The 27,300-nt window shown below is 38.9% G+C and overlaps 1 protein-coding gene across 1 annotated transcript; it reads left to right on the top strand.

The window, feature by feature from the left end:
• Positions 1-369: 369 nt before the first annotated feature.
• Positions 370-26,903, top strand: afg3l1 (AFG3-like AAA ATPase 1). Its single transcript, XM_066714098.1, has 17 exons — positions 370-616; positions 1,070-1,154; positions 1,392-1,460; positions 2,313-2,434; positions 3,344-3,493; positions 4,032-4,106; positions 7,110-7,234; positions 8,979-9,249; positions 10,880-11,017; positions 12,578-12,731; positions 13,442-13,549; positions 14,291-14,416; positions 14,988-15,098; positions 17,664-17,779; positions 18,151-18,351; positions 21,775-21,969; positions 23,196-26,903. The coding sequence occupies exons 1-17, from the start codon at positions 482-484 to the stop codon at positions 23,418-23,420; spliced, it is 2,406 nt and encodes an 801-aa protein (XP_066570195.1). The 5' UTR covers positions 370-481; the 3' UTR covers positions 23,421-26,903.
• The last annotated feature ends 397 nt before the right edge of the window (positions 26,904-27,300 follow it).

Here is a 27,300-nt window from a genome sequence, read left to right as displayed (position 1 = left end):
CTAGTTTCAATCTCCCTAATAGACGCAATAGGTGCAAATCCCTGGTAAAATGAGTGCGAAAATAATCTACAAACATGCATGTGTGGTCGGGTGAGACAGATTACACGTAGGTTTCATCAGTGCGCTATTGTTTCTTCCGGACATATTACAGAGACGGGTCAGGGTCCTTCCTCAAGGACCCCGGGGTGGCTTCCGTGCGCATACAAAAGGGAGATATGTAAATATATTTTAAAAAAATAACTACGTATTTTAAACATGAATAAAACATATTCTTCAAGTAGAAAATAATGTCAGCATATAAATACAAACGTGAAAAAGTAAGTTGAGCCAATGTTGTCAAGTATATTGAATCAGGCAAATGATGGGTGAGCCACCACACTTACCCCGTACCTACACTGTGACATTGAGTGTGTTTCGCGTTGCTTGTGAACGGTCTCTGGGAAGACAGGAGCGACGTGACAAGCGGAGCAGCACCGGGAGAATGGCTCACATGCTGGGTCTCCTCTCGGCGGCTGCGGGGCCCCTGGGGCTCGGACTGCGGAGCTGGGGGTCCAGCCGAGCGGTACTCACATCTGGGGTACTGTCCGCGCTGGGCTTCCGCAACACCGGTGTCAGGGTAAACCTTTAAAAGCCCTTTTCAGTGTGTGATTACCGAACAAACTGTGCAAACATAGAAAGCAATATCTGTTTTTATTGAGTGGTTATTAATTACAACACTATAAAAAAATATGTATTATTATTATTATTATTATTATTATTATTATTATTATATTATTAAACGCAAGATGCAGTTGTGTAACTTAAAGGTGAATGATGCAATTAGTTTCAGTAATAAAAGTTAGCTACGAATGAATCAGCATAATATCTGTGTAGCTCAAAACGTGGACTGTATTCGTGGATTAGTATGTATTAGTTTGCCTCATTTCAAATTAAGTTATACATTCTTGTTTTTAAATTAACCAATGCTGCCCTTGAGTGTTTATTAAATACAAATAAAATAGGCAGCTGTTTCCCAATTTTATTCTAATCAGAAATGTGAATAACTAATACATTTTATGTTTTGTTCCAGAGCTTTGTGCTACACAGAATAAAGCAGGGTGTATCTGGGGAACAAGCATCATTGACCCAGCTGCTCTGTTCTAAGCCGCCGAAAGGTAAGGATGTTTTTTATAGTTTTGTTTTGTTTTCTGTGAATGTGTGATATGTAGCAGCTTGAATTGAAGCCACACTTGACAATTTGGATTGGAGTATTTCTAATAGTAAAGTAACATTTATTTATGAATGACTTAAGTTTATTCAATTTTGAGAGTGAATATTATTGTGCATATAATAATGGATGTTACATGTTGATCTGCTCATTCACATGTGCCTTGTGTTTTTGACATTTTAAGGTTTTGAAAAATACTTTCAGAAGAATGGAAAAGCATCTGAACCAAAGACAGCAGCTGGAGAATCAAAAGGTAATATTAAGGAAAAAAAAAAAAAAGTGGAAATATGGTTCTATAAAGAGAATGGGTTATATGTAGTGTGTTGGAATACTAGATTTTGCATTGTGAAGGTGGATCTCTATTTTAGCCAAATCTGCTGCTAAGCAGCATGAAAAGCTGCTTCTGTGTGGTGGGGAAGATATTTGGATTGAACAGAAGCTCAGCAGTGCAACCTGAATATACTTCCCTTTCACATGCTGGTGAAAGTGATCCTAAAGGAGTTGAAGCAGTTATTGTGGAACTGAAGGACTGATGCAATGCAGAAACAATTAAATTATTTTTTTAACACTTTAAATAGGAGGGTAACATTTATTAGCATTTAATACCTTGTAATAGTGATTTACCTCAATAGTTAGTGTGCCTGTATGCTTTTGTATTTACACTTACATCTTTTAAAAATGTTGGCATACAATTTGGACAGAAAAGCATGTTATCTGTTTTTGGAAACCAAAAGATCAGGAGCAGTGGTTTCCAACCCTGGTCAAGCCCCAGTTACTTTTGAAGGTTAATGCATTGCAAATTTCTAAAGACCTTAGTTGACAATTCGTTTAGAAAGTTAATTGTTCAATGTAAGGAACTCCTGCCCTTGAGGAATGAAGGGTGTTCAAGTGTTTGTTTCAAATCATCACAAAATAACTGAACTGCTTAATTGAATATAAAGAAACACAGTGATCTTCTGTGTGCTACAATGTCTGGTCTGTGCACAGTTGTCACACTGAAGTCTTTCAGTGTTCCAAAAACAGATTTCACTGAAAATTGTGTGACAGTAAAAGTAAAGTTTTTACTGGCCATGGCTAGAGATGCACCCTGTATTTGATTTGGCAGAGCTGAAGGCAAAGGAGGAGGAGTCCCGAGGCAGTGGAGGAGGAGGAGGAGGAGGAGGAGGGGGGGGGGGGAAGAAAGGTGGAAAGAAGGAGGAGTCCAACTGGTGGACTCGCATGCAAAAGGTTAGTGTTGAAACCCCATTTTGCACTGGTAACAGGCCGGACTTCCTGTAGTGCCTTTATTCATACACTTATATACCAAGTTAAGGTCCACCCCTGGTTCTGGACAGGTACAATCTGTTTTTTATAGGTCTCCCCTAAGGTTCAGTTTATAAACACTTGGAGCAGGTTTCAGGTGCAAGTAATCTATTCAGTGAAATTAAGATCAAGCATCTCTAGATCCTAAGTTGTCCTAAAGAAGTTCCACATTTTTAGAGATTGATTTTAAAAATTCCCTATAAACCCTGCTTGATTTTGCTTTGGCACACACAAATAAATAATGATCAAATTAGATAGAAATGCTAGTACAAATAAGCATAAATGCAGTGCACTCCAGCTCTTTCCTTACAGTACAGTTAAGGACATGACAAAACCATGCAGTCCCTCGGGCCAGGTTTAAAAACGAAATTAAAAACAAAATGCTGTTAATGTGCTTTTGAAAAGAAATTGATTAAAAGAAAAGGTGTGCTTTCTGCCCTTGGTCCTCAGAGCCTGTTACTAGAACCTCAGATATTGTCTAACACAGATGAAGAGCTCTTCTAACTCTATCCATTATATCAAATCAGACAGACAGTCTGTTATTTTAAAATGTGTATCAGTATGTTGGTGAGTTTCTTGGCTTCATAGATCGATATCCTAAAGGTTTGAAGATGCCTGGGAGACGGATACTCATCACTGTGACAATCATTAACACAGCACTTTAAAAGAGGTTTTATAAATGCATCAAGAAATTTAGGAAGTCTGTTAATGTTTTCAATATTGTTGACACTGATCAATTTGTGGAAATAAACCAGATTCGTATGACTAGCATATTGTGCAGATGGTGCAGGTTTGGTGATTGATGAAGGCTTTGTTCATTTGCTGTTTCTTCAGGGTGAATTCCCCTGGGATGAGAAGGATTTCCGCTACCTGGCCATCGTGATTGCAGGCTTCTCCTCTGGGTTCCTGTACTTCTATTTCCGGGACACGGGCAAGGAGATCACATGGAAGGATTTTGTACACTACTACCTGGCCCATGGACTGGTACAAACACCGCTCTATGCATTGCTTTCATAAATTAACATGAATGCAAACCTTATTTTCCTGTTAGCCTACATTGATCTTAATTATCTTATCTCCTTTTGATTAAAGAATAGAGTCCAATCTAGTTGTGACACCAGGTACCAATACTGATCAACAATTGTGAACATATTTGAGGCGTTAAACCATTAAGCCTCCACATAGGAGAGCAAGTGGAGCCCAATCGTCCAGGCAGTGCTGATTCCAATCTGGTTTCATGACCAGGAGTTCCCACAAGGTGGCACAATAATGGTTGAGCACTTCTGAGGTTGGGCAATGGCATTTCCTGTAACTTGCCAGGTGCTGCATCAGTCCTCTCTACTGTACTCTATCGCTGTTGTGTGTCTGTGTGTGTCCTCCATCCCTCCCATATGAAACTCAACAGTTGTAGCTGACATCTGCCCATTCAAACTGGCAGGTATATAAGTAGTGTGGATCCAAATATTGAGAAAAAATAAACCAAAGTCATTTATTTCTTATTGTGCAATATGTTCCTCTGTAGGTCGACCGTCTGGAAGTTGTCAACAAGCAGTTTGTCCGTGTGATCCCAGCAGCAGGAGTGGGCTCTTCAGAAGTGGTAGGACACTCGAATATATCGATGTTAGATGGGATAGATTTTTAAAATAGAAATTCGGTACATGTTATTTTGCTTGTGATTATTTAACTCTTGTAATGAATACTCCATCAATCAATTGTAGGTAAAAGTATTCAGTATTAGACTAAGTGATTAGTAAATATTGTTGATTGATCTATCCTTTTTTTTTTATCAGTGATATCCTCACAGAGTTTATTGAACACTGTTTCAACCTAGAACAAAATGTACAGATTCTAGTTAATTGAAATTAGTTAAGTGTAGTATGTAAACATTTGACTGCCCCTATACAGCATGTCTTAACCCCATTCAGTCAAGTTAAATCTTTATAGTTTCCTCTATACTGAAAAAGTCTTTGCCAGATTCTGAAAATATACTTGTGATGAATAAATATAGTTTATGGAGTAATATTTAGGCTGCTAACAAAATTAATGCATGTGCTCTAAGGCTTACAACACATAATCCTGTTGTATATTACATTTAACATGGATATAATTGATTAGGACTAGATAGTAGGCTAAGAAGAATATATGCATAGGCATAATTTAGGGGGGGTGATATGTCCCACCCTCAATTTTTGAAATGAATCCATTCTTCCCCCCCTACTTTCTGAAAGACGGTTATCCATTTTCACTATATTCACCCCCACTTTTGAAATGAAATGTTTTAGTGTTGGTCAACATGCTCATACATGTGGAATGCACCAAACATTTTACCAGTAAATGTTAAAAGTTAAAGATGTATTTTGCAAAATGATGACTTGTATTTGTACTTCAAACACAGTACCCACAATGCAGTACTGATGAAAAAAGAATAAAGCATATGAAGTGCATACAACCTGCATTACAAAATATTCGGTCATGGTCTATAGGAGGGGTCAGATACTCAGATCCTGGTGGGCTTCACTATCTGCTCTTTCCAGCTCTCAATTACTTAAGTAATCTGGTTATATTATCAATTAGACGTCATTGTTTTGTGTCTTTTACAGCTGATGGCATTAAACAATATTTTTGGAATTATTTGGAGTCGGTAGATAAGTAAATCCAGTTAATCAGCTAATCAGAGTAATTATTGGAATCGGGATCAAACAACTGAATTTATGGTCAATCACTTCTGTCAATAAATTATAAATACTAGCTCCTATACACACTTGGCATTTGTTGCTTCATATCCCACCTCCTTCGCAGTCACCTCCTCTAAAACATCTCCTGTAATTAAAAAAAGGTGGGGAGCCCTGGCTGCCAGATTCATTCCTTAAGTCAGGCGAGTAAGGAGTAAACCTTAATATAATTAAGTACTTACGCAGATTTACAATTAAGGTTGTAAACTATTGAAATTTGCTTGGGGTTTAGTTTGAACACTAGCCAAAGACACTACAGCCTTCCAGGAATTGAGTTGGAGAGTCCTGGTCTGGGCTCTAATGAGAAATCGTAAAAGCTCTTGGCCAATTCATATCTTGTTGATAGGTACAGATCGAATTTGTTGGTACACCTCCACAAAATATGAAGAATGCACAATTTCTTCTAAAATAACTTGAAACTGACAAGTAATTGGCATCCACCATTGTTTATTCCATATTTGTTTTTCAACATAATATTGTAAATAATAAATGAAAATGGCATGGAATAAAATGATGAGACCCTCAACCTAATATTTTTTAGGCAATCACCACAATCAAATGTTTTTTGTAGCTCTCAATGAGACTTCTGCACAGGGTAGTTTGGCCCACTCAGGTTTGATGTGTGCCTTCTCCAGACTGCAAGTTTCAGCTCTTTCCGTAGATGTTTCATAGGATTCAGATCAGGACTCATAGAAGCCACTTCAGAACAGTGCAATGTTTTGTTCTTTTCTATTCTTGGGTGCCTTTAGCTGTGTGTTTTGGGTCATTATCTTGTTGGCGGACCCATGACCTGCGACTGAGACAGAGCTTTCTGACACTGGGCAGTACGTTTCGCTCCAGAATGCCTTGATAGTCTTGAGATTTCATTGTGCCCTGCACAGATTCAAGACACCCTGTGCCAGGCGCAGCAAAGCAACCCCAAAACATAGCCAAGTCTCCTCCATGTTTCACTGTAGGTATGGTGTTCTTTTCTTTGAAAGCTTCATTTTTTCCTCTGCAAACACAGAGCTGATGTGACTTGCCGAAAAGCTTCAGTTTTGACTAATCTGTCCAAAGGACATTCTCTCAGAAGGATTTTGGCTACAGTTCCATGGACCTTGAACTTCTTAATAATATTTGCAGCTGTTGTCACAGGAACATCAAGCTGCTTGGAGATGGTCTTGTGGCCTTTACCTTTACCATGCTTGTCTGTTATTTTCTGATCTCTTCAGACAACTCTCTCCTTTGCTTTCTCTGGTCCATGTTCAGTGTGGTGCACACTGATGCCAAACGGCACAGTGACTACTTTCCTTCATTTAAATAGGCTGAATGACTGATTACAAGATTGGAGACATGTTACTAATTAAACTAATTAGTTTGTAATATCAATTTTCTAAGGGGTACCAACAAATGTGTCCAGGCCATTTTAGAATATCTTTTTAGAGTGAGTAATAATTAATCTCTTTTCACAGCTTCTTTGCTTTATTATGACATGGAAGTATACATGATGCAATAGCTTTTAATTTAATCACTTTTCAGAAGGAATGAAGCATTATTTCAATGAGCTGTAAGGGTACCAACAAATTTGAGTATGTCTGTATATGTGGAGAAACATAGACGTAAAGATGATAAATCTTTAGTTTTATTGTAAACCTAGCATACAAGAAACTTTTATTACACAAAAACCTGCTTATTTAAGAATAAAAATGATCAAACCTAGTTATGGCAAAGTCTTCTGCTGGAAATTGCAGTACAGGAAGTAGATTGCTGCAAAATAAGAAGAAATGCTAATCGGGCACATTTTTGCTCAGGTTTCTGTATTTCTGTATTTCTGTATTTGTTTCCCCTCTGCTGCCCAGAGGTGATTGACCACTGCCCTGTCTTTGCAGAGCTATGTGTGGTTCAACATTGGCAGCGTGGACACCTTTGAGAGAAACTTGGAAACCGCTCAGCAAGAGCTGGGCATGGAGCCCTCGCACCGAGTGGCTGTGGTGTACAGCACAGAGAGTGACGGGTGAGCTAGAGTACATGCACGGTTACACTATGACACATGACAAAGCGGAGGAACATGGGATCCCCCTGGAAGAGGGGCTAGGCAAGAGACATCTAGGAAAGAGCTAGTTTCGTCTTGTGGTGCACAAAACCATGACTGATTGCAAAGTTGGGCTGGTGTTTTATGATATTGATTATTGATTATAAAAGTGTTTTTTGACACATTTAACACATTAGGTTTTATGTCTCCCTTAAACCATAAACATATAAAGACTAGGAAACATTTAATTCTGATCAATATAGCAGGTGTTTTGGTAAATTCAATTATTAAGAGAGCTTTTAGACCAAATGTCAGTTTTGTTCAGCCTGAAGGACCAGAGTTTTTTTGTTAATTCAACAAGAGACTTCCTTAAAAAAATATGATTTGGGGGGGATTTATAAAACCAATTGATTTTGGACAGCCAGATAAACCCTGAAAATGTGATCACATGAAGGAATTCCTCTCTCTCTCTCTGGGTGAATTGTTTTCCTCATTTCTGGACATGGTGCTGAGTAATCGATACAGACTCTAAACTGCTGATCTTCAATGTTAAGTGCAACTTTCAAGTTTCATTCTATACCCATGCCAGAAAACACCTTCTGTGCAGCCCAAGTTCATTGCAGGCCTTCCTGAAATACACAAGAGGCCAGCACTGTCATTTAGTTCAGCTGTAGATATTCTTTCCATATGGATGTAAGAGATTGCTGAAACTCCTAGTCATTCAATTGAGTTTGTATTGAACTGAAAGAGTAAAGAAACAGGAATGTCTGCTGCTGCTTCAGAATCGCTTTCAACCAGCAGATGGATCACAAATTATTAATCAGCTGCGATCCTGTGAGAAATGGCCACAATCCAGAATGGCAGTTGCAGGCCCACTGTTACAGGAGCTGTACGGATCGCTTCCATTCCATCTGCTCCGCTAATTTACCATCCTTGTTTTTATTTGCTTATTGATTTATTTATTTCAGTCCAGGAAATCTGCATACGTTGGCTTTGAAGAGCAGAATTTAAGATTGTGTGATTTTTGAATATAATTGATTTTTAAATTAGATATAATATCAATTTATATAGAATGTCAATGTTGACAATTTGTTGATTGGAATATCCCCGCCTAATTATTATTGACCATTTTCATCTGAAAGTAATGAATCCTGATGGATGATATACAGATATAGAGGGTAAATGTGATAGAATAGTATGCAGAGATGATAGCAGCTTGATCTGTTGATATACATCTGCATTTTGATTAAATGCATTTCATCCTTGAAAGTTTGACTTTTGTCTGGAATAGTGATTTGTGCAGTATATGAGTTAAATTAATGAACTTAAAATTGAACAGGTACTTTTATTATTGGAATATTATAAAGGTGTTTAGTTGTTTCAGGTGTGCTCTTTTTTGTATCATTGACTTTGTACCTTGGTGTTAAATTATAGTATTTTTTTGTTTGTTTTTGAATTCAAATCAAACTATCACATTTCATATTATTCAGTCATTATCAAACCGTTTCTGTTATCTGACACTATAAACCTGTGTGCATGAACCTTCAGAGGTTTAGCACAATCTCTGATGTTATGGTTAGCAAACAAACCTTCTGTGATTGCTGTTGCACCATTTGTTGTATAATGGTGGTTGAGTGAAGAGGTGCAGGGCTATGTGTCTAATTAACTGTCAAATCCCTTCTCTCTCTCTCTCTCTCTCTCTCTCTCTCTCTCTCTCACCGTCTAGCTCTTTTGTGATGAGCATGATCCCCACACTGCTGCTGATAGGCTTCCTGCTTTTCACTCTGCGCCGGGGGCCAATGGGAGGTGGACGCGGGGGCCGAGGAGGCGGGCTCTTCAGTATGAGTGAATCCACAGCCAAAATGATGAAGGATAACATCAGTGTGAAGTTCAAGGATGTGGCTGGCTGCGAGGAGGCCAAGGTGGAGATCCTGGAGTTTGTCAACTTCCTGAAGAACCCCAAACAATACCAGGATCTGGGTGCCAAGATCCCAAAGGTAGGGTCTCCCTGTGGGTTAGTATTCCACAGCTGTGGGTTGTAGAGGCTCCAATCCAGCAAATTTCCCCTCTGAATCACCAGCAGCTTCTTATCTGGGGAATGTTGTATAATTGTCCTAGTTGGGTCAAACATCAATTTAATTATATAGCTTTGGGTGGACTGAAAACCTATAGACGTTGTAAAAACTTGCAGGATTGTAGTTGAATACCACTATTGTGTGTCTGATGTCAAGTGATGCATTTATTTCCAACTGCGTTATTGGTATTTTATTAGAATAATTGTTTGGTTATACACAGGAAAAACGTGTAGAGAGATGGTCCTTAATTCATTTAACTAATGAATATTATATAATATTAATATAATAAATATGCTAATTACTGCTTTGGAAATGTGGATGCCTACAGTAATTGAAGTCAAATGTTTAAAAGAAAAAATGTATGTGTACACTGATTGACTGGGGGAGAGCCCAATATTGTTGCTGCTGCTTTTCTGCTCTCCGATCCAGGATTAATAATGTCTTTCTTTACCCAAATCGATAACTGACTCCACTTTATAGAATATAATGTATACGCTGCTGAGCTGAGATTTAGTGGTAGTCCAGGGTTTCCTCATTTCACTGGGAAAGCAGAACAACTCGAGTGTGTAATGTCCTCATGGAGTTTGCATTTTAAATATCTAGGTTTCGTGTGAACAGTGCATTATTTGTTGCTTTTATCTCTTTGCTGTCCAACAAATACTTTTAGCCTTTCATTGACCCACAGACTGTCTTGTAAAACCTCAACCCAAATCTACCACAGTGATGTCCTTTTAATACAGTTCTGTATTTTAAGATCTATCTATCTTGGGTTATTTTAGTGTAATGAAAACAGGTCCTGTGTAAGTTTTACTTCTGTGTTTTAACAGTACAATTAGTGCATCATCACAAAGGGATCAGAAATTATATCCAGGACTCTGCAGAAGTTTTTGTATGACGGTGCTGGGAGGTTAGCGATAGGATTTAAAGGCTGGGCAATTTTTACCATCAGAATATGCTAATCTCTATAGCTTTGAACTAGGTTAGAAACAAAAAGATCTTTCAATATTGAGTACACCTTTCCACTGAATTATCCAAGCAAATGTTGCACCTCATTTCATTAATTAATTAATTCAGATAGAAAGTGAATCTTCAATTATAATATATTTGAAGAGCTTTGTCATCCAAAAGATGTTGTCCTCGTGGTATGCCATCAGTCTCTTCATTTATCATTAACGCTAAAAACATTCAGAATCTTGGAAGAGCAATATGCCTTATGATAAAAATTGCACTTTAAAACCATTGATATTCAAATGCAGCCTTGTGGAAATACAATATTTTATGAGGTTGGGACTGAAATATATTTTTCAATTTACAGATTATATATTTTTTGGCTAATTGTACATATTTCTGCATAGTGGAATTGTTTCCTAATGAAAATATTCACATGTTTTCTTGGAAAGTAACAGAGGAACAGTAACGTTTTGTAAAATATAACAATGACTTTATGATTTGACTCTGGCTCTGCTAGTTTTGAGTGGGAATAGTCTCTCTCAAAGACATCTCGCCTCGGTGGCTGCTTGATTTGTGATTGATTGTCTGTGTGTATCACCAGGGAGCTGTGCTGTCGGGCCCTCCAGGAACCGGGAAGACACTACTGGCCAAAGCCACAGCCGGAGAGGCCAACGTGCCGTTCATCACTGTCAACGGGTCAGAGTTCCTGGAGATGTTTGTTGGCGTGGGGCCTGCAAGGGTAAGGCATCAGGAGAGGGTCTGGAGCTTGATAACTGATTCACAAAATATCAAGGAAATCTGGATTTATTTAGCTTCTCAGAACTGTCCAGGGAATCACCGTAACATGTATTTTGATGTATACACTGTTGATAAAAATACAAAAATACTCCGGACAAATATGTCAAGCCTGTGCTGCTGAACAAAAATGTTTTATTTGTTTATGTATTTTATAATAGATCATAGAAACAGTGATACTGAGGTGAAGAGACTGATAGATTAATTGATAAAGTGGGAAAAATGCTGGGAAACTGATTCAGCTGGTGAAAGATGATGAATTCTTCACTTATTTGGGGTTTATCCATCTCTCTTCCTGGTGTGTCGGTTTCCCTCATTGATTTATCACTACAATATCTTGCAGCAGTGTAATTGATAGTGTAAATATCATTCTCTATGAGCATTAGGGTGAATTCTATCAATTCAACAATTTCAATCCACTGTTCAAATCTTATTCAAATCAAATTCCCTCTTAAAAGCAATTAGTTAAGTTCCTAAAGAATTCCAATTCCAGGGGTGGGGTCAGTTCTGCAAGAATAAAAGTAGCCTGCTAGTGTTAAAAGCTACACTAAAAAACTTCTACTGCTAAGTTACTGAAAAAAGTAGCAAACTAAAGTACAGTAGCTACTGTTATCAAGCTACTCCCTAACTGTTCTTACAATTACATCACATTATTTTTGTTTCAAATATAATGCTTTAAGGGTTGTCTAATCAGAATGTTTGTATTGCAGCAATGTGTGCTTTGAAGTTGTATTTATTTTATCTAAAATATCCATTAACATTTGAATATGTTCCTAAACAATGGCTATTATTAAGCAAAAACTCACTAATGAGAAGGTAACCCCTCTACTTAATGGTGTTTTGTTATTTTTTTATCACATGTTTTTAAGTGCATTCTATTAAATTATGAAGTGTCATACCTTGCTTGTTCCACTTCATTGCGATCAGATATTAACATTCACATTACAGTTGACTTTTAATGGAGAATGGACTTGCATAACAACAGACATTTTAACAATAACGGGAGAAACAAATTATCTTAGGCTGCTTTTTATTTATAATCACTACATCAGTGATGCCACTTATTTGGCACTGTGTGAATTACATACATATGTGCTGACTTTTGGGTAAGGCTTCCCTGGCAATATTAGAACTAAATTATAACAAAAATATTAGTCAAATTATAGCAAAAGTGTTGTATAAATATTGCTGTTAAATAGAAGAATGAAAATGGAATTGACATTCCAGTCTCTTAATGCCAATTCCAGTTCAAAATCTTTCTCTTAATTGCAATTCATTATCAATTCCACATGTTTTAAAATTGGAATTGACCACTGAATTTCCATTAATTCAGTATTCACACCAGCTCTGATCTATACCCTACCCAGAATAGTCTGAAGATCAGATACAATAAACTGTATATAGGAAGATCATACCCTCAAACATATGTGAAATTGAAATACTTTTTGTTGTTTTTTGGTGGAAACGCCAACTAATTGCCACCCATTTGGGTGTCTTGTTCCAGGTTAGAGATATGTTTGCCATGGCCCGTAAGAATGCCCCCTGCATCCTGTTCATTGATGAAATTGATGCAGTGGGCAGGAAGAGGGGCCGGGGCAACTTTGGGGGGCAGAGTGAGCAGGAGAACACCCTGAACCAGCTACTGGTGGAAATGGATGGTAGGTTTTCAGGGGGTATGAGAGTGGACAACAAAAAGTCTGCCGAAAGGAGTTGTACAAAAAATAATTGTGCTCTTAGAACTATTAATGCAATAGAATGCCAGCTGATTGCAGGGGAATTGGACCATTACTGACAAGATTATCCTGAAAGGTCATCTGGGATCAATTTACCGCATGGTTGTTATTCAGCAATTACTGGCAATATTTAATGATCATTTGATGCATGGGGCTTCTTAGCCATGGTTTTCTCAATGAGTTGGCCACAGAGGATGTGGAATCGTTATTAATCATTATTAGCTGTGGTCTCCTGCATTGTTGTAATGCAGCTCCTAGCTCTCTGCAGTTTCCTGCTATTTCACGAACACTGACTCTCTGCAGTTCTATTGTCCATTCTACTAAAATAATGTGCTGCTCTAGTTACCTATTTCAGCAGAAATATCTCCTGAAAATATGTCTCAAATCGTTTTGGCAGGAAGGCTGCAGGGAAAGCAGATTAGTGTCGCACCGTGGAGTTTTGCTCACTGCTATAGCATTATGGTCCCCCTGTTGTTTTCTGTCCTTCAGCTTTGGTATGGTTTTCAGAAGTTGTGCTACAGAGAAAGTTTGTTAGCAAGTTATTACATCAGTATTGGGGCCTTTATTTCCATTTATTCATAATTGTTTTATTTTATTTGGAATTGCCAATTATTTTTGTATTTGTGTGTATTCAGGTTTCAACTCCAGCACCAACGTGGTCGTTCTGGCAGGAACCAATCGTCCTGATATCCTGGACCCAGCTCTAATGAGGCCCGGACGCTTTGACCGGCAGATTTACATAGGTACTTGCACACATACTCACCCCATGTTTACCATTACACAGCTGCAGTTTTGGTTTTGCCCAGGAAATGTTTTCGAGCCTCTCAATCCTCCAGTAATCTGTGTATCCCGGTGCAATTCACTTCTCTTGAAGATTCATCAAATGAGCTTTTCCACTATGACTAAGCCATACTCCATGTTTTCCATCAGTAGTCTTCAGAGTGAGATATTGTAGGATTGATTGACTGGATGACAATACTTTATGGTGCCCATACAACAGAGCTTATGGGACTCAAGTACACACAGGAGTGTAAATGTACTTAACTCTCTCAATACTGTATTGTTTTGTTCATTGTAAAATATTTCAATATATATGTGCAGTAAAACAGTGAGACATCAAATACTGTACACACAGATATTCCTTGCCAAATGGTCAATGTGTGAAAATGCAAATATACACTTACTCTGATTTTACTTTCATAGTTTGATTCAGTCTATTTAATTGATTGATTCAGGGGGTTTAGTGATATTAATCCATAGAGAACTGGATACATTTGCAAAACCATAATCAAAAATTAGGAACCTAAAAAAATAATTTGCATTAGGCGGCAGGTAGTAATGCAGAATACTGAAATACAGAAAATCGGACGGTAACCACCTCAATGTGTGAACGCATTGTAAACTAGTGACCGAGTCAAAGGAAATGAAAAAATAAATAAATTTATTTTAACTGTGCTGGGGATTAACCTTTCTCTCTTGTTCAGGACCACCAGACATCAAGGGTAGGGCATCGATCTTCAAAGTACACTTACGCCCCCTGAAGCTGCATGCCAGCGTGGAGAGAGATGCCTTGGCCAGGAAAATGGCTGCCCTCACACCCGGCTTCACTGGTACGAAGTTTGTCCAAGGAGATTAATGGATGATGGCAGCAGTCAGCTCAGTAGATTCTCAATGGGAGGTAGCCAGTCTGCTGTGCAGCATGTTAACCAGAAGCATGAATCAAAAGTACAGCGTTATCCTATAGACAAGTGCCATTTCTGACTTGCTCCCTGATCTCAAGCACATAAGCAAGCTGAGATAGATTTTATAAAACTTTTGAACAAGACAATTGCCTGGATTTATCCTTTTGGATGCAGTGTTAAAAGTGAATATGATATCTATCAAAGCATACCTCAGCATTTCTGTGTCACATTTTGAAATCTATTCCTGCAGCTTAAAACCATTTGATCTGAAGCTTAAGCTGTGCAAATACTCGTCCAGAGTAGGATCGGATCACGGCTTCGTCTTCCGTTTGTATGCACTTCTCTCGCAGGATCTGTGTAACCATTTTCACTGTTATTATATAGAGAGGTTTATTTCCCTTGTGCATTTTATTTAGAGCTTTTCTGCAATGTTCTGAAGGGGGGGGGGGGGGGAATAAATAAATAATGATTTGCTCATTATTGTTCCCTTTTTCAACAGGAGCCGATATTGCGAACGTGTGCAATGAAGCTGCTCTGATCGCTGCCAGGCATTTAAATGAGTTCATTATTGAAAAGCACTTCGAGCAGGCCATCGAGCGTGTCATCGGAGGTGAGCAGCGAGACTCGAGCTCCTCTCCTCCAGGGCTCTGCGGTCGCATCCCTCTCTGTGGGGGGTGCCTCCAGGCAGTCACGCCACACCCTGCTGCTGCAGCTGAATCTCCACTGACACAGCCAGGCTGGGCTGGGCGTCACTGTCAGTCGCTCTTGAGAAATCGTCGCCCAGGGGAGAGAGCAAGCTTGTGGAATAGAAACACCCTTAGATCTATTAATTTCAATACACTGTCCTTCTTTATTTGGGTAAAGCTGCAAAGTAGGTCTGCGTGCAAAGCCAATAGATGCGTGCATTTTCATTCAGGCTGTATCTGTGGTGTAGATGTACATTGAAACTGAGCAAAATCTGATCTTTTTCCTTGAAAGGGAGCTAATGCATTCTCCATCTGAGAGATCACAAAGATTGAACAAAGATGCATGTTTGATTTGACATTATACTAATGATCTTGGAGATCTGACTGAGCTCACCTGTTCTGCTGTACTCTGAGAGAGCGAGCGAGAGAGCAAGCAAGAGAGAGGGAGTGTAGCAAAAATCCCACTGCAGCCACTGTCTAGGAGCTCCCAGTAACTTAATTGGTCTGATTAGTGGGTTAACTGGATGTATTTGAATCTTCCAGACTCATGTTACAAGTAGGAAAAACAATGTTTTATATAGGTCTAATTGATTAAGTTAACTAAGTCATTAAGATGCCCAGCTGCATTGTAAAACAAGACACTGCAGCCTAAGGTTAGGGTAGCATCAGATGTAAATCTACTCCACACAAGCCAGCATAGATTTACATCTGATGCTACCCTAACCTTAGGCTGTAACAGTCCAGGGCACAATACTCTAGGCCAGGGATGGCTAACCCTGGTCCTGGAGAGCCTCAGGGTCTACAGGTTTCTGTTCTATCCAGATCATTAACTGCTTAATTGAACCAATTGTGGGTCTTAATTAGGCAAAATGTCCCTGTGTTCAAGGTATCCGTTGACTGGTAATTTAGAGACCTGTAAAACCTGCAGGATTGCGGCTCTCCAGGATCAGGGTTGACCACCCCTGCACTAATGTGTCTTGGTGATCTGTGGAACCGCAGTGTGGAAAGAAGCAGATGGCTCTACAGTGATGTTTCAGAGGGTGCATGTAATCGGTCTACAACTCTCCCATTTTAGTACAAGTGTCATAACTTTGATCTGTGTTGTGTGAAAGAAGCATAAAGTTAATTCACCATTTAAAAAAAAAAAATGTCTTCTGATGTAAATGTCAAATCTCATCACTTGTGATGGCCCTTTTTTCTGAGTTAGCTCTCACATCTACCTAACGCAAAGCCCACAAGTACAGAGTTAGCCTTCGGTAGTGGATTGTAGGGTTATTTAATGTGGGCTTATGTGTGCGAGTGTTTGACAGCACAGACGTCAAAGTCATAAAAGAGGTGCTTGTGCATTTTGGATCTACAAACACTGCACAGGTAAGTGTTATTAATGAATGCCTACCTGCTGTCTGTTTCTTAACCATTTTTCAATTTTCTGTACGTGTGAAACAGTCAAGTCTACTTATTTGCTTTTTTTCACTAGGAAATTAACCTGTTTAGACAAGCATTCAAAAGTATGCCTGCTGGTTACTTATTATATTAAGAAATAATTGCATGGTATTGCCTGGGTAATTGCTAAGAATTATTGACCTCGTACAGCAAATGGAGAGGTTTGTTTTTTTTTTTTATTAATATATATATACACACACTCAGTTCACAGGTTCACTGCTGGTTATTTTTAGCCACCCCTTGGGAGGAGACAGTTTCAATGATTAACCAATTTATTATTTATTCAGATCTTTTAATCTTTTTTCTTGCAGGTTTTCACACGAGAAACAGGGGGTTTAAAAAAAAAAGGTTTTCATATTTCTACAATTTTAAAAAAAATAAATTGTATATAAAATTAAATGGGAAAGAATGATTGGCTAGGAATGCAAGTCATTTATGTAAATTAAATGTATAAAGTTGATTTAAGGGTTATTGATGACTAAGATAAGGGAGTAAATAGGGAAGTTTGAATGAGTGTTCGCATTTTATGACATGTTTGTAAACTTGTAGAAAAATGATTAATCACATGCACTTCTAAATATCTTAGAAGGTGCTTAGTATCAAAAAAGCTCCAAAATCATAAAAAGTATTTATTTAGTCCATGCTTCACAGGTTTTTACCACAAACAGCGTTTTGATCTACCAGAGATCTTCATCAGGATGTTTGTAAACTTGCATGCAATCCTGAACGATATTTTCTATACATAATGTATTCCTCTCGGAACGTATCCAACTAGAATGATTAATAGTTTTATCTTTTAGTAGTAGTAGTATGGTTGCTCTTTTTTTTTTTTTTTTTTTTTTTTTTGGTCCTCTTGTCCCACAAAATAACCCTGATATTTATGTGCAAAATTGAAGTAAATATTAATGACTGTCGCCACTCTTTTGTCCCAGTATGTAATCTGCAAAACTTTGCTCACCATTTTGGATTTCTTGCTGCTTCAGCAGGTATAAATAAACACATCAGATTGGGCTTTGTCTCATTGTCCCCTCCTGTCCATTGTCCAGGTCTGGAGAAGAAGACCCAGGTGCTGCAACCCAATGAGAAGAAAACAGTGGCGTACCATGAGGCCGGTCATGCCATCGCCGGCTGGTTCCTGGAGCATGCAGATCCCCTTCTGAAGGTATGGAGTCCTGCCTGACTTGGGATCAGCAAAGTATGGCTGCCAACGGTCAATATAATCATAGGAAGAATAAGAAACAACTTGATGTGAATCACATTTTAGACTCCTAAGAGTATATTTTACCAGCTTTAGAGTACTTCACGGTTAAGAGTCCCTTTGAATAGATCCCCGTTGGAAATGAGAACCTGTTGTCTGAGAAACTGAAGACATACGATAAAATAACACTTGTAAAGTTTTTACACACGTCTGTAAGAAGGTTAAATGGATGAAATGTCAATATATCGTTGATTGTGACGCACAATTTTCAGGAGTGTTGCGTGTTATTAGCTGCTGGAGAGGAGGCTGATTGTCTCTTGTTCCCCATTCTGCAGGTGTCCATCATTCCCAGGGGAAAGGGGCTGGGCTACGCACAGTACCTGCCCAAAGAGCAGTACCTGTACACACGGGAGCAGCTGTTCGACCGCATGTGCATGACGCTCGGCGGGCGTGTGGCGGAGCAGATATTCTTCGGCAGGATCACCACGGGCGCCCAGGATGACCTGAAGAAAGTCACGCAGTCGGCATATGCTCAGGTACAGCCATACAACCGCCCCCGCCTCCACCTTCCCCCCCAACCGCCTTACCAGTGGCTTCTTTTCTTCCTCTGATTTCTAGTGGCTATATTCCTTTTTTTCCACTTACAGTTTTCATTAGCTATTTTATCTAAATTGTATTAATTATTTTCTTGTTCTTTTGTTTGAGCTTTTCCTTTCTTTTCCCATCCCCATTTTTTAATTGTTCTTTTTCTTTAGCTTTTTCTATTTTTTTTTATTAACAAACATGTTCAAATAATAAAAAACGGAAACCAGAAGGACCCATGTTGATGGTTTTTAAAGACCCAGTGCCTATTTGGAGTGAGTGCTTGTCATTACCAGCTTAAAAGGAATGGAAAAAACATGTATTCAATTATAAAGTAATCATGGAAAAAAATGTTTTACAAATCTGAAACAAGAAATCAGATTTAAGATGGTAACATTTTAATTTAATAGCATAGAGGTTTGTTAATGTGCATCTGACTGCCGATGTACATTTCCTGTTTTTTAAAATGCCAAAAATATCACCTGAGGGGAAATATTGGGACTATATTATTGTTTTTAGGCAAGTGATTCCACTGTTTTCACTAACAATACAATTTTATGATTGAAGATGAAGTAGAAATGTGGTAGCTGTTGAATTAAGATATTTGTATACATTGATTTTTTTAAATCACTAACTATATGAAGTTTATATTTTGCAATTCATGAAATTAAGTACTTTTGGGAATGCTTTTGTGTAGTGAGGACTGATTTCCGCAGCCCAGATGTTTTCCTAGTTATCGTTAACACCTCCGCTGGTAAACACTGAGGAAGATACAGGACCAACTGATCGAGTAAATGTGGATCTGTTTCCACTGTTTCTTCCCTAGAGGGCCCAGAAGCTCAGTGGGACTTGAGATTTCAGCTTTAAGCTTTCAAGTGTCAGCTTTCAGATCACACTGATCCCCATTTCAATGCTTCAAAGCTTTCTGGTTTCCATCTTGTGTTCTCTGTTTGGTAATTACTTGATAAATAGATTTTCTGTTTTTCTCTCACAACTGAGGGGAACTGCCAATGCTTCTGTAGTGTTTTACTGCCATTAAAATGTAATTATCTACTGTTATATACACTCACCTAAAGGATTATTAGGAACACCTGTTCAATTTCTCATTAATGCAATTATCTAACCAACCAATCACATGGCAGTTGCTTCAATGCATTTAGGGGTGTGGTCCTGGTCAAGACAATCTCCTGAACTCCAAACTGAATGTCTGAATGGGAAAGAAACGTGATTTAAGCAATTTTGAGCGTGGCATGGTTGTTGGTGCCAGACGGGCCGGTCTGAGTATTTCACAATCTGCTCAGTTACTGGGATTTTCACGCACAACTATTTCTAGGGTTTACAAAGAATGGTGTGAAAAGGGAAAAACATCCAGTATGCGGCAGTCCTGTGGGCGAAAATGCCTTGTTGATGCTAGAGGTCAGAGGAGAATGGGCCGACTGATTCAAGCTGATAGAAGAGCAACTTTGACTGAAATAACCACTCGTTACAACCGAGGTATGCAGCAAAGCATTTGTGAAGCCACAACACGTACAACCTTGAGGCGGATGGGCTACAACAGCAGAAGACCCCACCGGGTACCATTCATCTCCACTACAAATATGAAAAAGAGGCTACAATTTGCACAAGCTCACCAAAATTGGACAGTTGAAGACTGGAAAAATGTTGCCTGGTCTGATGAGTCTCGATTTCTGTTGAGACATTCAGATGGTAGAGTCAGAATTTGGCGTAAACAGAATGAGAACATGGATCCATCATGCCTTGTTACCACTGTGCAGGCTGGTGGTGGTGGTGTAATGGTGTGGGGGATGTTTTCTTGGCACACTTTAGGCCCCACGGCCTACCTGAGCATTGTTTCTGACCATGTCCACCCCTTTATGACCACCATGTACCCATCCTCTGATGGCTACTTCCAGCAGGATAATGCACCATGTCACAAAGGTGGAATCATTTCAAATTGGTTTCTTGAACATGACAATGAGTTCACTGTACTAAACTGGCCCCCACAGTCACCGGATCTCAACCCAATAGAGCATCTTTGGGATGTGGTGGAACGGGAGCTTCGTGCCCTGGATGTGCATCCCACAAATCTCCATCAACTGCAAGATGCTATCCTATCAATATGGGCCAACATTTCTAAAGAATGCTTTCAGCACCTTGTTGAATCAATGCCACGTAGAATTAAGGCAGTTCTGAAGGCGAAAGGGGGTCAAACACAGTATTAGTATGGTGTTCCTAATAATCCTTTAGGTGAGTGTATATTACAATAGTGGTATCAGTTATTTAATAAGTCAACAGGCACTGCAAAAGTCTGAGTAGCTGCCAACTATTTGGAGACTAAGTGTTTTCTCAGCAGAAATCAGTATTTTGCTCAGTCATGAAGGATCCTTTTTTTCACCCCCAAATATTTTTTTTTCTATTTACCCTGACATTTCACTATGTTGAATACCTCATCTTATACAGTACTGTTATTTGTATAGATGGGCTTCAAGACTTCAGAGCAGCTTGTGAAATACATATTGCTCACCAAAAAATATTTTAATGTAGATCCCTTTGTGTTTTGAATGAATATTTAATCCCAAAGAATGAAAGGAGAATTGCATTAAGAAAATCTGTAGTGTAGTCTGCTGCCCTGTGCTGTTAAAAGCTGAATTCAATCAGTGGCTCTGCTGCCTGAAGGGACTGTTTGATGTACTCGGATAAACCATCTCTGTAGCAGCAGGGTACATTTTGTATGCGCTTTTAAAATTGCCCTAGTTTCTTTCCACGAACCCCAAAAGAGCTCTATGGCTTTGCATTACGATTTTGACCAAGCACAGACTGTCACGATCAGAGTGAATGTGGCACAACTCAAATGATTAGAGCTAGATATTAGATAAGAAGACCGTTTCATTAAGTGTCAGACATTGATATTATTAAAAGAAGCCATTTAGAGCAGATTATAGGGGGGCATCCAAGTGATTCAGCTACTAAAGGCCTCTGCTTGGAGCAAAGGTTGGAACCTAAATACTAGTCACTGTTGGTCCAAATCTAATCCACGGTGACCACTACTTCCCACAAGATACAATGTACACGTCCGAGTGATGTCAGATTGCCTGGAAGTCAGCCTGCATTTCCAGAGCTTTCTGCATAATAGTGACCCTGTGGTCACAGACACCTGTGAGCTCTACAGTGTTGTCAGAGAGCTGCATAATTCCTCCTTACAATGCTAAAGCTTTGCCGTTTGCCCTGTAATCTCGCCTTGATTTTCACAGACCCTTATAAGATTTCTAAATCTCTGCTGTATTAGAATGAGTGTTGTCCATTTGAGTCAAGATTGTTGATGGCAAACTAATCTATGGAAATCCCATTGTGTATTTGTGTGCCTTGTCCTTCTGCAGATTGTCCAGTTTGGGATGAGTGAGAAGGTGGGGCAGGTGTCCTTCGATCTCCCACGGCAGGGCGAGATGGTGATGGAGAAGCCGTACAGCGAGGCCACGGCGCAGCTCATTGATGAGGAGGTCCGCACCCTCATCAACACCGCGTACGAGAGGACGTTGGGGCTCCTCACAGAGAAGAGAGAGCTGGTGGAGAAAGTGAGTAGGGGTTTGGCCAACCATGCTGTATTGCTGTGACCCTAAAGCAGGCCTGAGGCCAATTTTAAATGTAATTCCAGTTTTGTTCCATTACAACCAGATTGCATTGTAATTATCAATAAGCAGAATTTGCCCATAGAGGAGAACAAGTTTTGAATGGTGTAATTAAACTGCAATTATAATTAACCCCAGTTGTGGTCTGAAGACCCTGTGGAGTTTTGAACATGAGTTCTTGTTAGGGATTTTGTTCAATATGGATGGAATGGATGAAGTCAGCCCCCAAGGACTCCTTCACACTCAACAATGACACTGGACCAGCGGTCACAAGGGGAAATTGAGAATAGATGCATTTCACATTTAAAACTGAATGCAGTTCTTTAAACAAATGTTTCTGGGGGTTGGTTAGCTACCATAAACCAAATGAGCAAAATGACCAAATAGCTTCCACTCATTTGTAACTTTTCTCATGTGTTCCTCTTCCTATTTGAGCAAGCAGTGATACAGAAGCCAAACCGGCCAATAATACATTTACTCAGATTTGTATAATATTGAAGGTCGGGGGAAAGGTTCATAACTTGCTTTTGCCTTATAGTAGAAACATTGATCTCGTCCCAAGATCTAGAATGCTCAGTACCTGGTTTCAAGGTCTTGTTCCCACCAAATTCGGTGGGATCTCTGTAAAATGTGGCAATAACAAATGCTCATAAGATAACGAACAGTAGGACCGTGTGCTCCTTGCATGTAAGCAGAATGAATCTCACACACACGCAGAATAAAAGCAATGATTATATCCGTTCAGAAAACATTGATCATATTAAAAGCAAAGGTATGCATACTAAAGAAAAGCATTGATCATTCATATTAACCTTCCTGTTGTAGATGCTCCTAGCTAACATTAAACTAAGAATTGCAGCTTTAAAAAAGAAAAGGTTCAATATGTATGGAGCTTTGCATTTTAAATTCTAAGCATTGTCACATTATCAGAATGTGCAGTAAATCTCAAAATGTAACTAAAATCCATACAATTGCTGCAGTTACTATACCTGCTCCAGACATTTTCTTCTCTGTTTACTCGTATTAGATTGCATGAGCAGCAGACACTTCTGACTAACCGGTTTAGTGTGTTGCTTTTCCAAATGCTTAGTGCTGTGGATGAAGGCATCCACTAAATTACCAGTACCACTGTTGTAGTAACACTGCTAATAAGGTTACACTCCTGTGTGTAGGTGGGTAGGCGGCTGCTGGATAAGGAAGTCCTGGACAAGGCCGACATGCTGGAGCTGCTGGGGCCACGACCCTTTACAGAGAAGTCCACCTACGAGGAGTTTGTGGAGGGGACGGGCAGCTTCGAGGAGGACACCAGCCTACCTGAAGGGCTAAAGGACTGGAACCAGGAGAGGGCCAGCCCCCAGGAAGAGCATCCACAGATTCAAGAGAAGCAGGCCCTGTAAACCACAGGCTCCTCTGAGACAAATTGCCAGCCACATCCCTCCACACTGCTGGGCAATGGAATGGACTTCAGAATGGATTTTAGCTGATGGTTGGTGTACAGGATCACTTCTGGATCTCATCTAGTGGGATCCCAACCCAGGTTTAGAGAGCATTGACTTTCCAAATGCCTTAACGTGGAGCTGCCTCATTCTAGCGGTTTTACAGTATCCTTTAAACTTGCCATATTTTGACCCTGGAATGCAATAAGCTTATAGAAACATTCTCTACCATGTTCATCTTTGATTAAATTTAAATCCAATGGAATCTTCAGGGAGAGTCCGTAACAAATGTTCAAGGTTGTATTGATTCAGTAAGTGTATTTGTTCTCTGCTTGATATTAATAATGTTTTGTTAGCAGAGTGTGCTTTTGCTTCACACTCATTTCATAAGGTCACAGTTTCACGGTTTTGGAAAGTCAACCAAAATTACGTTTTCTGTGAACACGTAGGTTATCTACTTCTCTCCTTGTTTTTTTTAGAAGCTGTCTGTAAAACACTGAGGAAGTAGGTATACATGCATATAAAACATTTCAGCTACTTCTGTTTGATGTTATCGGTGGTTATTAGCAATATGATCTTATTGCATTCCAGTAGCAAGGTACCAAGTACAAAAGATTGACATCTGGAAGGCCGTATGACATTCTACATTCAATGAAATACTGGTTATAAAGAGAAAAACAACAATCTGCAAATAAAGTGAGTGTGCTGCAAGTGGATTAGAGTTTTATTTTGAAAAGGAGTGCTGCAGAGTCTAATAAATGGCACTTTTTAATTAAAATTAAACCCAGCAGTTGATGTATTAAGAGGAGTATGGCACTGTGCTTCACACACAACGTTGTGTGGGAATTGAAACATTTTCATTGCAATGTGAACTTGCTGCTAGAGGTGAAATATTTTTCATTTTGTAAACATCCAAGCAACAGCTGTTTCTCAATGACTTGCTTAGTCAGAACAGGACGGTTTAAAGTCCAGCTGTATAATTTTGACTGGGAACCTTGTTTTCTGTTATTTTGGCTGAAAGTATTGCTCTTCATAAAAAGACATCATGGAATGTAAATGTATCTATCTCCTCCAACAGCTCAGGATTATCCAAGGCTTTTCAAATCTAGACCCCAGCGATAAGCAAGAAAACCTCAGCTGGGGTAGAACTGGTAGAACATCAGATCCCTTTGTCTCTTACAATGGGGTCCAGCTGGCACTGAGACCACGATTAAAATGACATTCATATACAGTCAACTCTTTCCCTTGGCCATCTTTTCACCTACTTCTACTAAATTACATCTTAAAGTTCAAAAGGCGACCCATTGTTTTATTACAAACCTGTGAAAATGCAGCTTAGCAGTTCCGTTTCCCTAAGTTGATACACAAAAAGTGTTTTTATTCATAAGATTTCAAACCACAGTCTTGTTTCACTTCTTCTTGAGGAGCGAGCCAAGTTGTTTTTACCTGACCCCTTGAATTGACTGTTTTTGTACTTCCTGGAAGTCGATTGTCGGAAACTCCAAGAAACCAATGGAAACTCGCTTTGTGATCTAGGGCAGAGCAGGATGTCAGTGTTGTGCTGCCGTTATTTATGGCTAGGACTATAAAAAACAAATTACCATGAGCTTTACTATTCCTATAGGCCCGTGGGACTTGTTGATGGTATTTTTCCACTTTTTTTTTTATGAGGTTCTGGAGTGCACCGTTTCAGGGCCATCTGAATTTAAACACACTGACTGCGTGCCTCCCATAAACCCTGATCTTTTTATTTTTTTATATATAAATCAGTGTAACTACTATATGAAATTGCAACTAATATTTATTAAAGATAGAGATTTGATCCATTGGTAGTTGGAGTACCTTCAAGTGAACATCTACTGATATTTATAGTGTATATATATGTTATGCATTTTGACACCATGGGGGGATTACTGCAGTGCTGGGCTCGTAAATTGGGCGCAGTCTAGGAAGCGCATACATAAGCAGGCAGTATGGTGAACAGCAAGTGGATTTATTATACAGTGCTCCGTGCTCAAAAGAAACAGGCATAAAACGTAAAACCAGACCAATCTCCTCTTGAGCCTAACTAATCTTTATACACAAGTCCCTCTGTATACTTCAATAATAAATAGACACACGCGAGACATGGGAAACCGTCCAAATCCAAGACCATAAATCAAATTTTGTTACCGTATTTCAAGATTAATTTCTCTCTCTCCCCTCTTGTTTTAATTTCATACCAGAAATAAGATCAGTATAAAATATTCAGCTCCTGGTTTGGGCAAATATAGCTTAGAATAGCAAAATTATTATCCAACTCTTGGGATTGTTTTCTAGGTGCTGTATAGAATTTAACTGACTGAGGAGTTTGATACTAAAGATTGGTGATCATAAGAGTTGTTGTTTAATCAGCACTGTGGGAATTAAATGGTTTCACCTGAGAAGAGGCAGAAAAATGCTTAAAATGTGGTCCAGTGAAGAATTCCTCTCCTCTGCCAGTTGAATCGGTTTCCCTCATTTCTTCCTGCAGTGCTGTTTCATTGATGGAAAAAACCCTTGCAGCTGATCTTTAATATTAAGAGACTTTATTACGTTTGAAAAAACGACTGATATTGCATTACATTGGGGGATTATTATGAAGCTGGTGGTGCTATGAACTACAGATGGTCAAATATTGAGGACATACAGCAAAGGCTAACGTGTCTTTTTCAAAGCCCTGTTCTTATCACTGTCCATTTGTTCTGAGGAAGATGTTACTGCCAAAAAAGGGAACATTTTTCTATATTTCTATAGAAATGTGTGTTCTGCTTCTTGTGATTATATTAAAGAACACTAGTAATATTTTAAATGGCTTCTAAAGATTCTATACAAAAAAAAGTAAATTTTATTCATCTTGGTTTCTGCCATTTTGGTATCCATTCTTGTATGCCTTTAAATACTCCAGTAGATTTAAGTGGCTTGTTAAAATTCATGATGTTGGTTTTAAATTTGATTTTGATATGGTTGCGATCACCTAGTGTGTTCATTTCTAAGTAGAAGAGTAGTACATTCCACATGCTTTAGAGGAGAATCTGTCTTTTGTCTGTCTGTTAGCTTTATCTTTGAAAGCATTCAAAGATATGATCTAGTCATGGATAGAGAAGGAACAGGGTATATGATTATGGTTGCACTGATGTAAAAGAAACTGATAAATGTGTAAACGTGTATAACGGATATCTTTGAGATGTAGACTGTCTTTAAAATAATCGTACATTCTTAAAAATGGGCAGCTTACTATAGAGGTGAGCAGTGTTGCATTTCAGTTCCAGTCACTTTTCCTACAGGACCAGTAAATGAAACTGAATAGGAAATGTCAATTGTGAAGTCTGAGATGAAGTTGAAGCACTTTCAATATGACTGCAGAACATTGCTGTGTAAAGACCTGATCATGTTCGTGGGTGAATAAAAATGAAAAAGCACAAAGTTTGATATGATTTTATCTCGTGTGTCGCTCTTACTTTTCATTCTTTTACAGGATTACAAGGTTAATTCTGTAATAAGCAGTAGATATAAGTGTATATGATCCTAGACACACCACCTAGCTCCTAAAGAACATATATAATATATATGAGAGAGAGATCTATATCTTCAGTTCTATGATAAGTGTCACTCGGAGACTTCACACAGGCTGTCTCTTGGCTGCAGGTGGCTTCTTCTGCTGTCTGAATAAGAATCTGTTTAGGCAATGAAATAAATTCTTTTTGAAGCCTGACTTCTATTTTCTGACATGGTTGGTGTATTTTCAGACATGGAAACCCCTTCGTAGACAATAGACATACCCCCCTAGTGCTCTTCCATCCTTGACTGATGGGTCACAGGG

Source organism: Amia ocellicauda, chromosome 9, assembly GCF_036373705.1.
Source record: "Amia ocellicauda isolate fAmiCal2 chromosome 9, fAmiCal2.hap1, whole genome shotgun sequence".
NCBI lineage: Eukaryota > Metazoa > Chordata > Actinopteri > Amiiformes > Amiidae > Amia > Amia ocellicauda.
The sequence above is the reverse complement of the archived record's forward strand: the minus strand, read 5'-3'. Positions and strand labels throughout refer to the sequence as shown.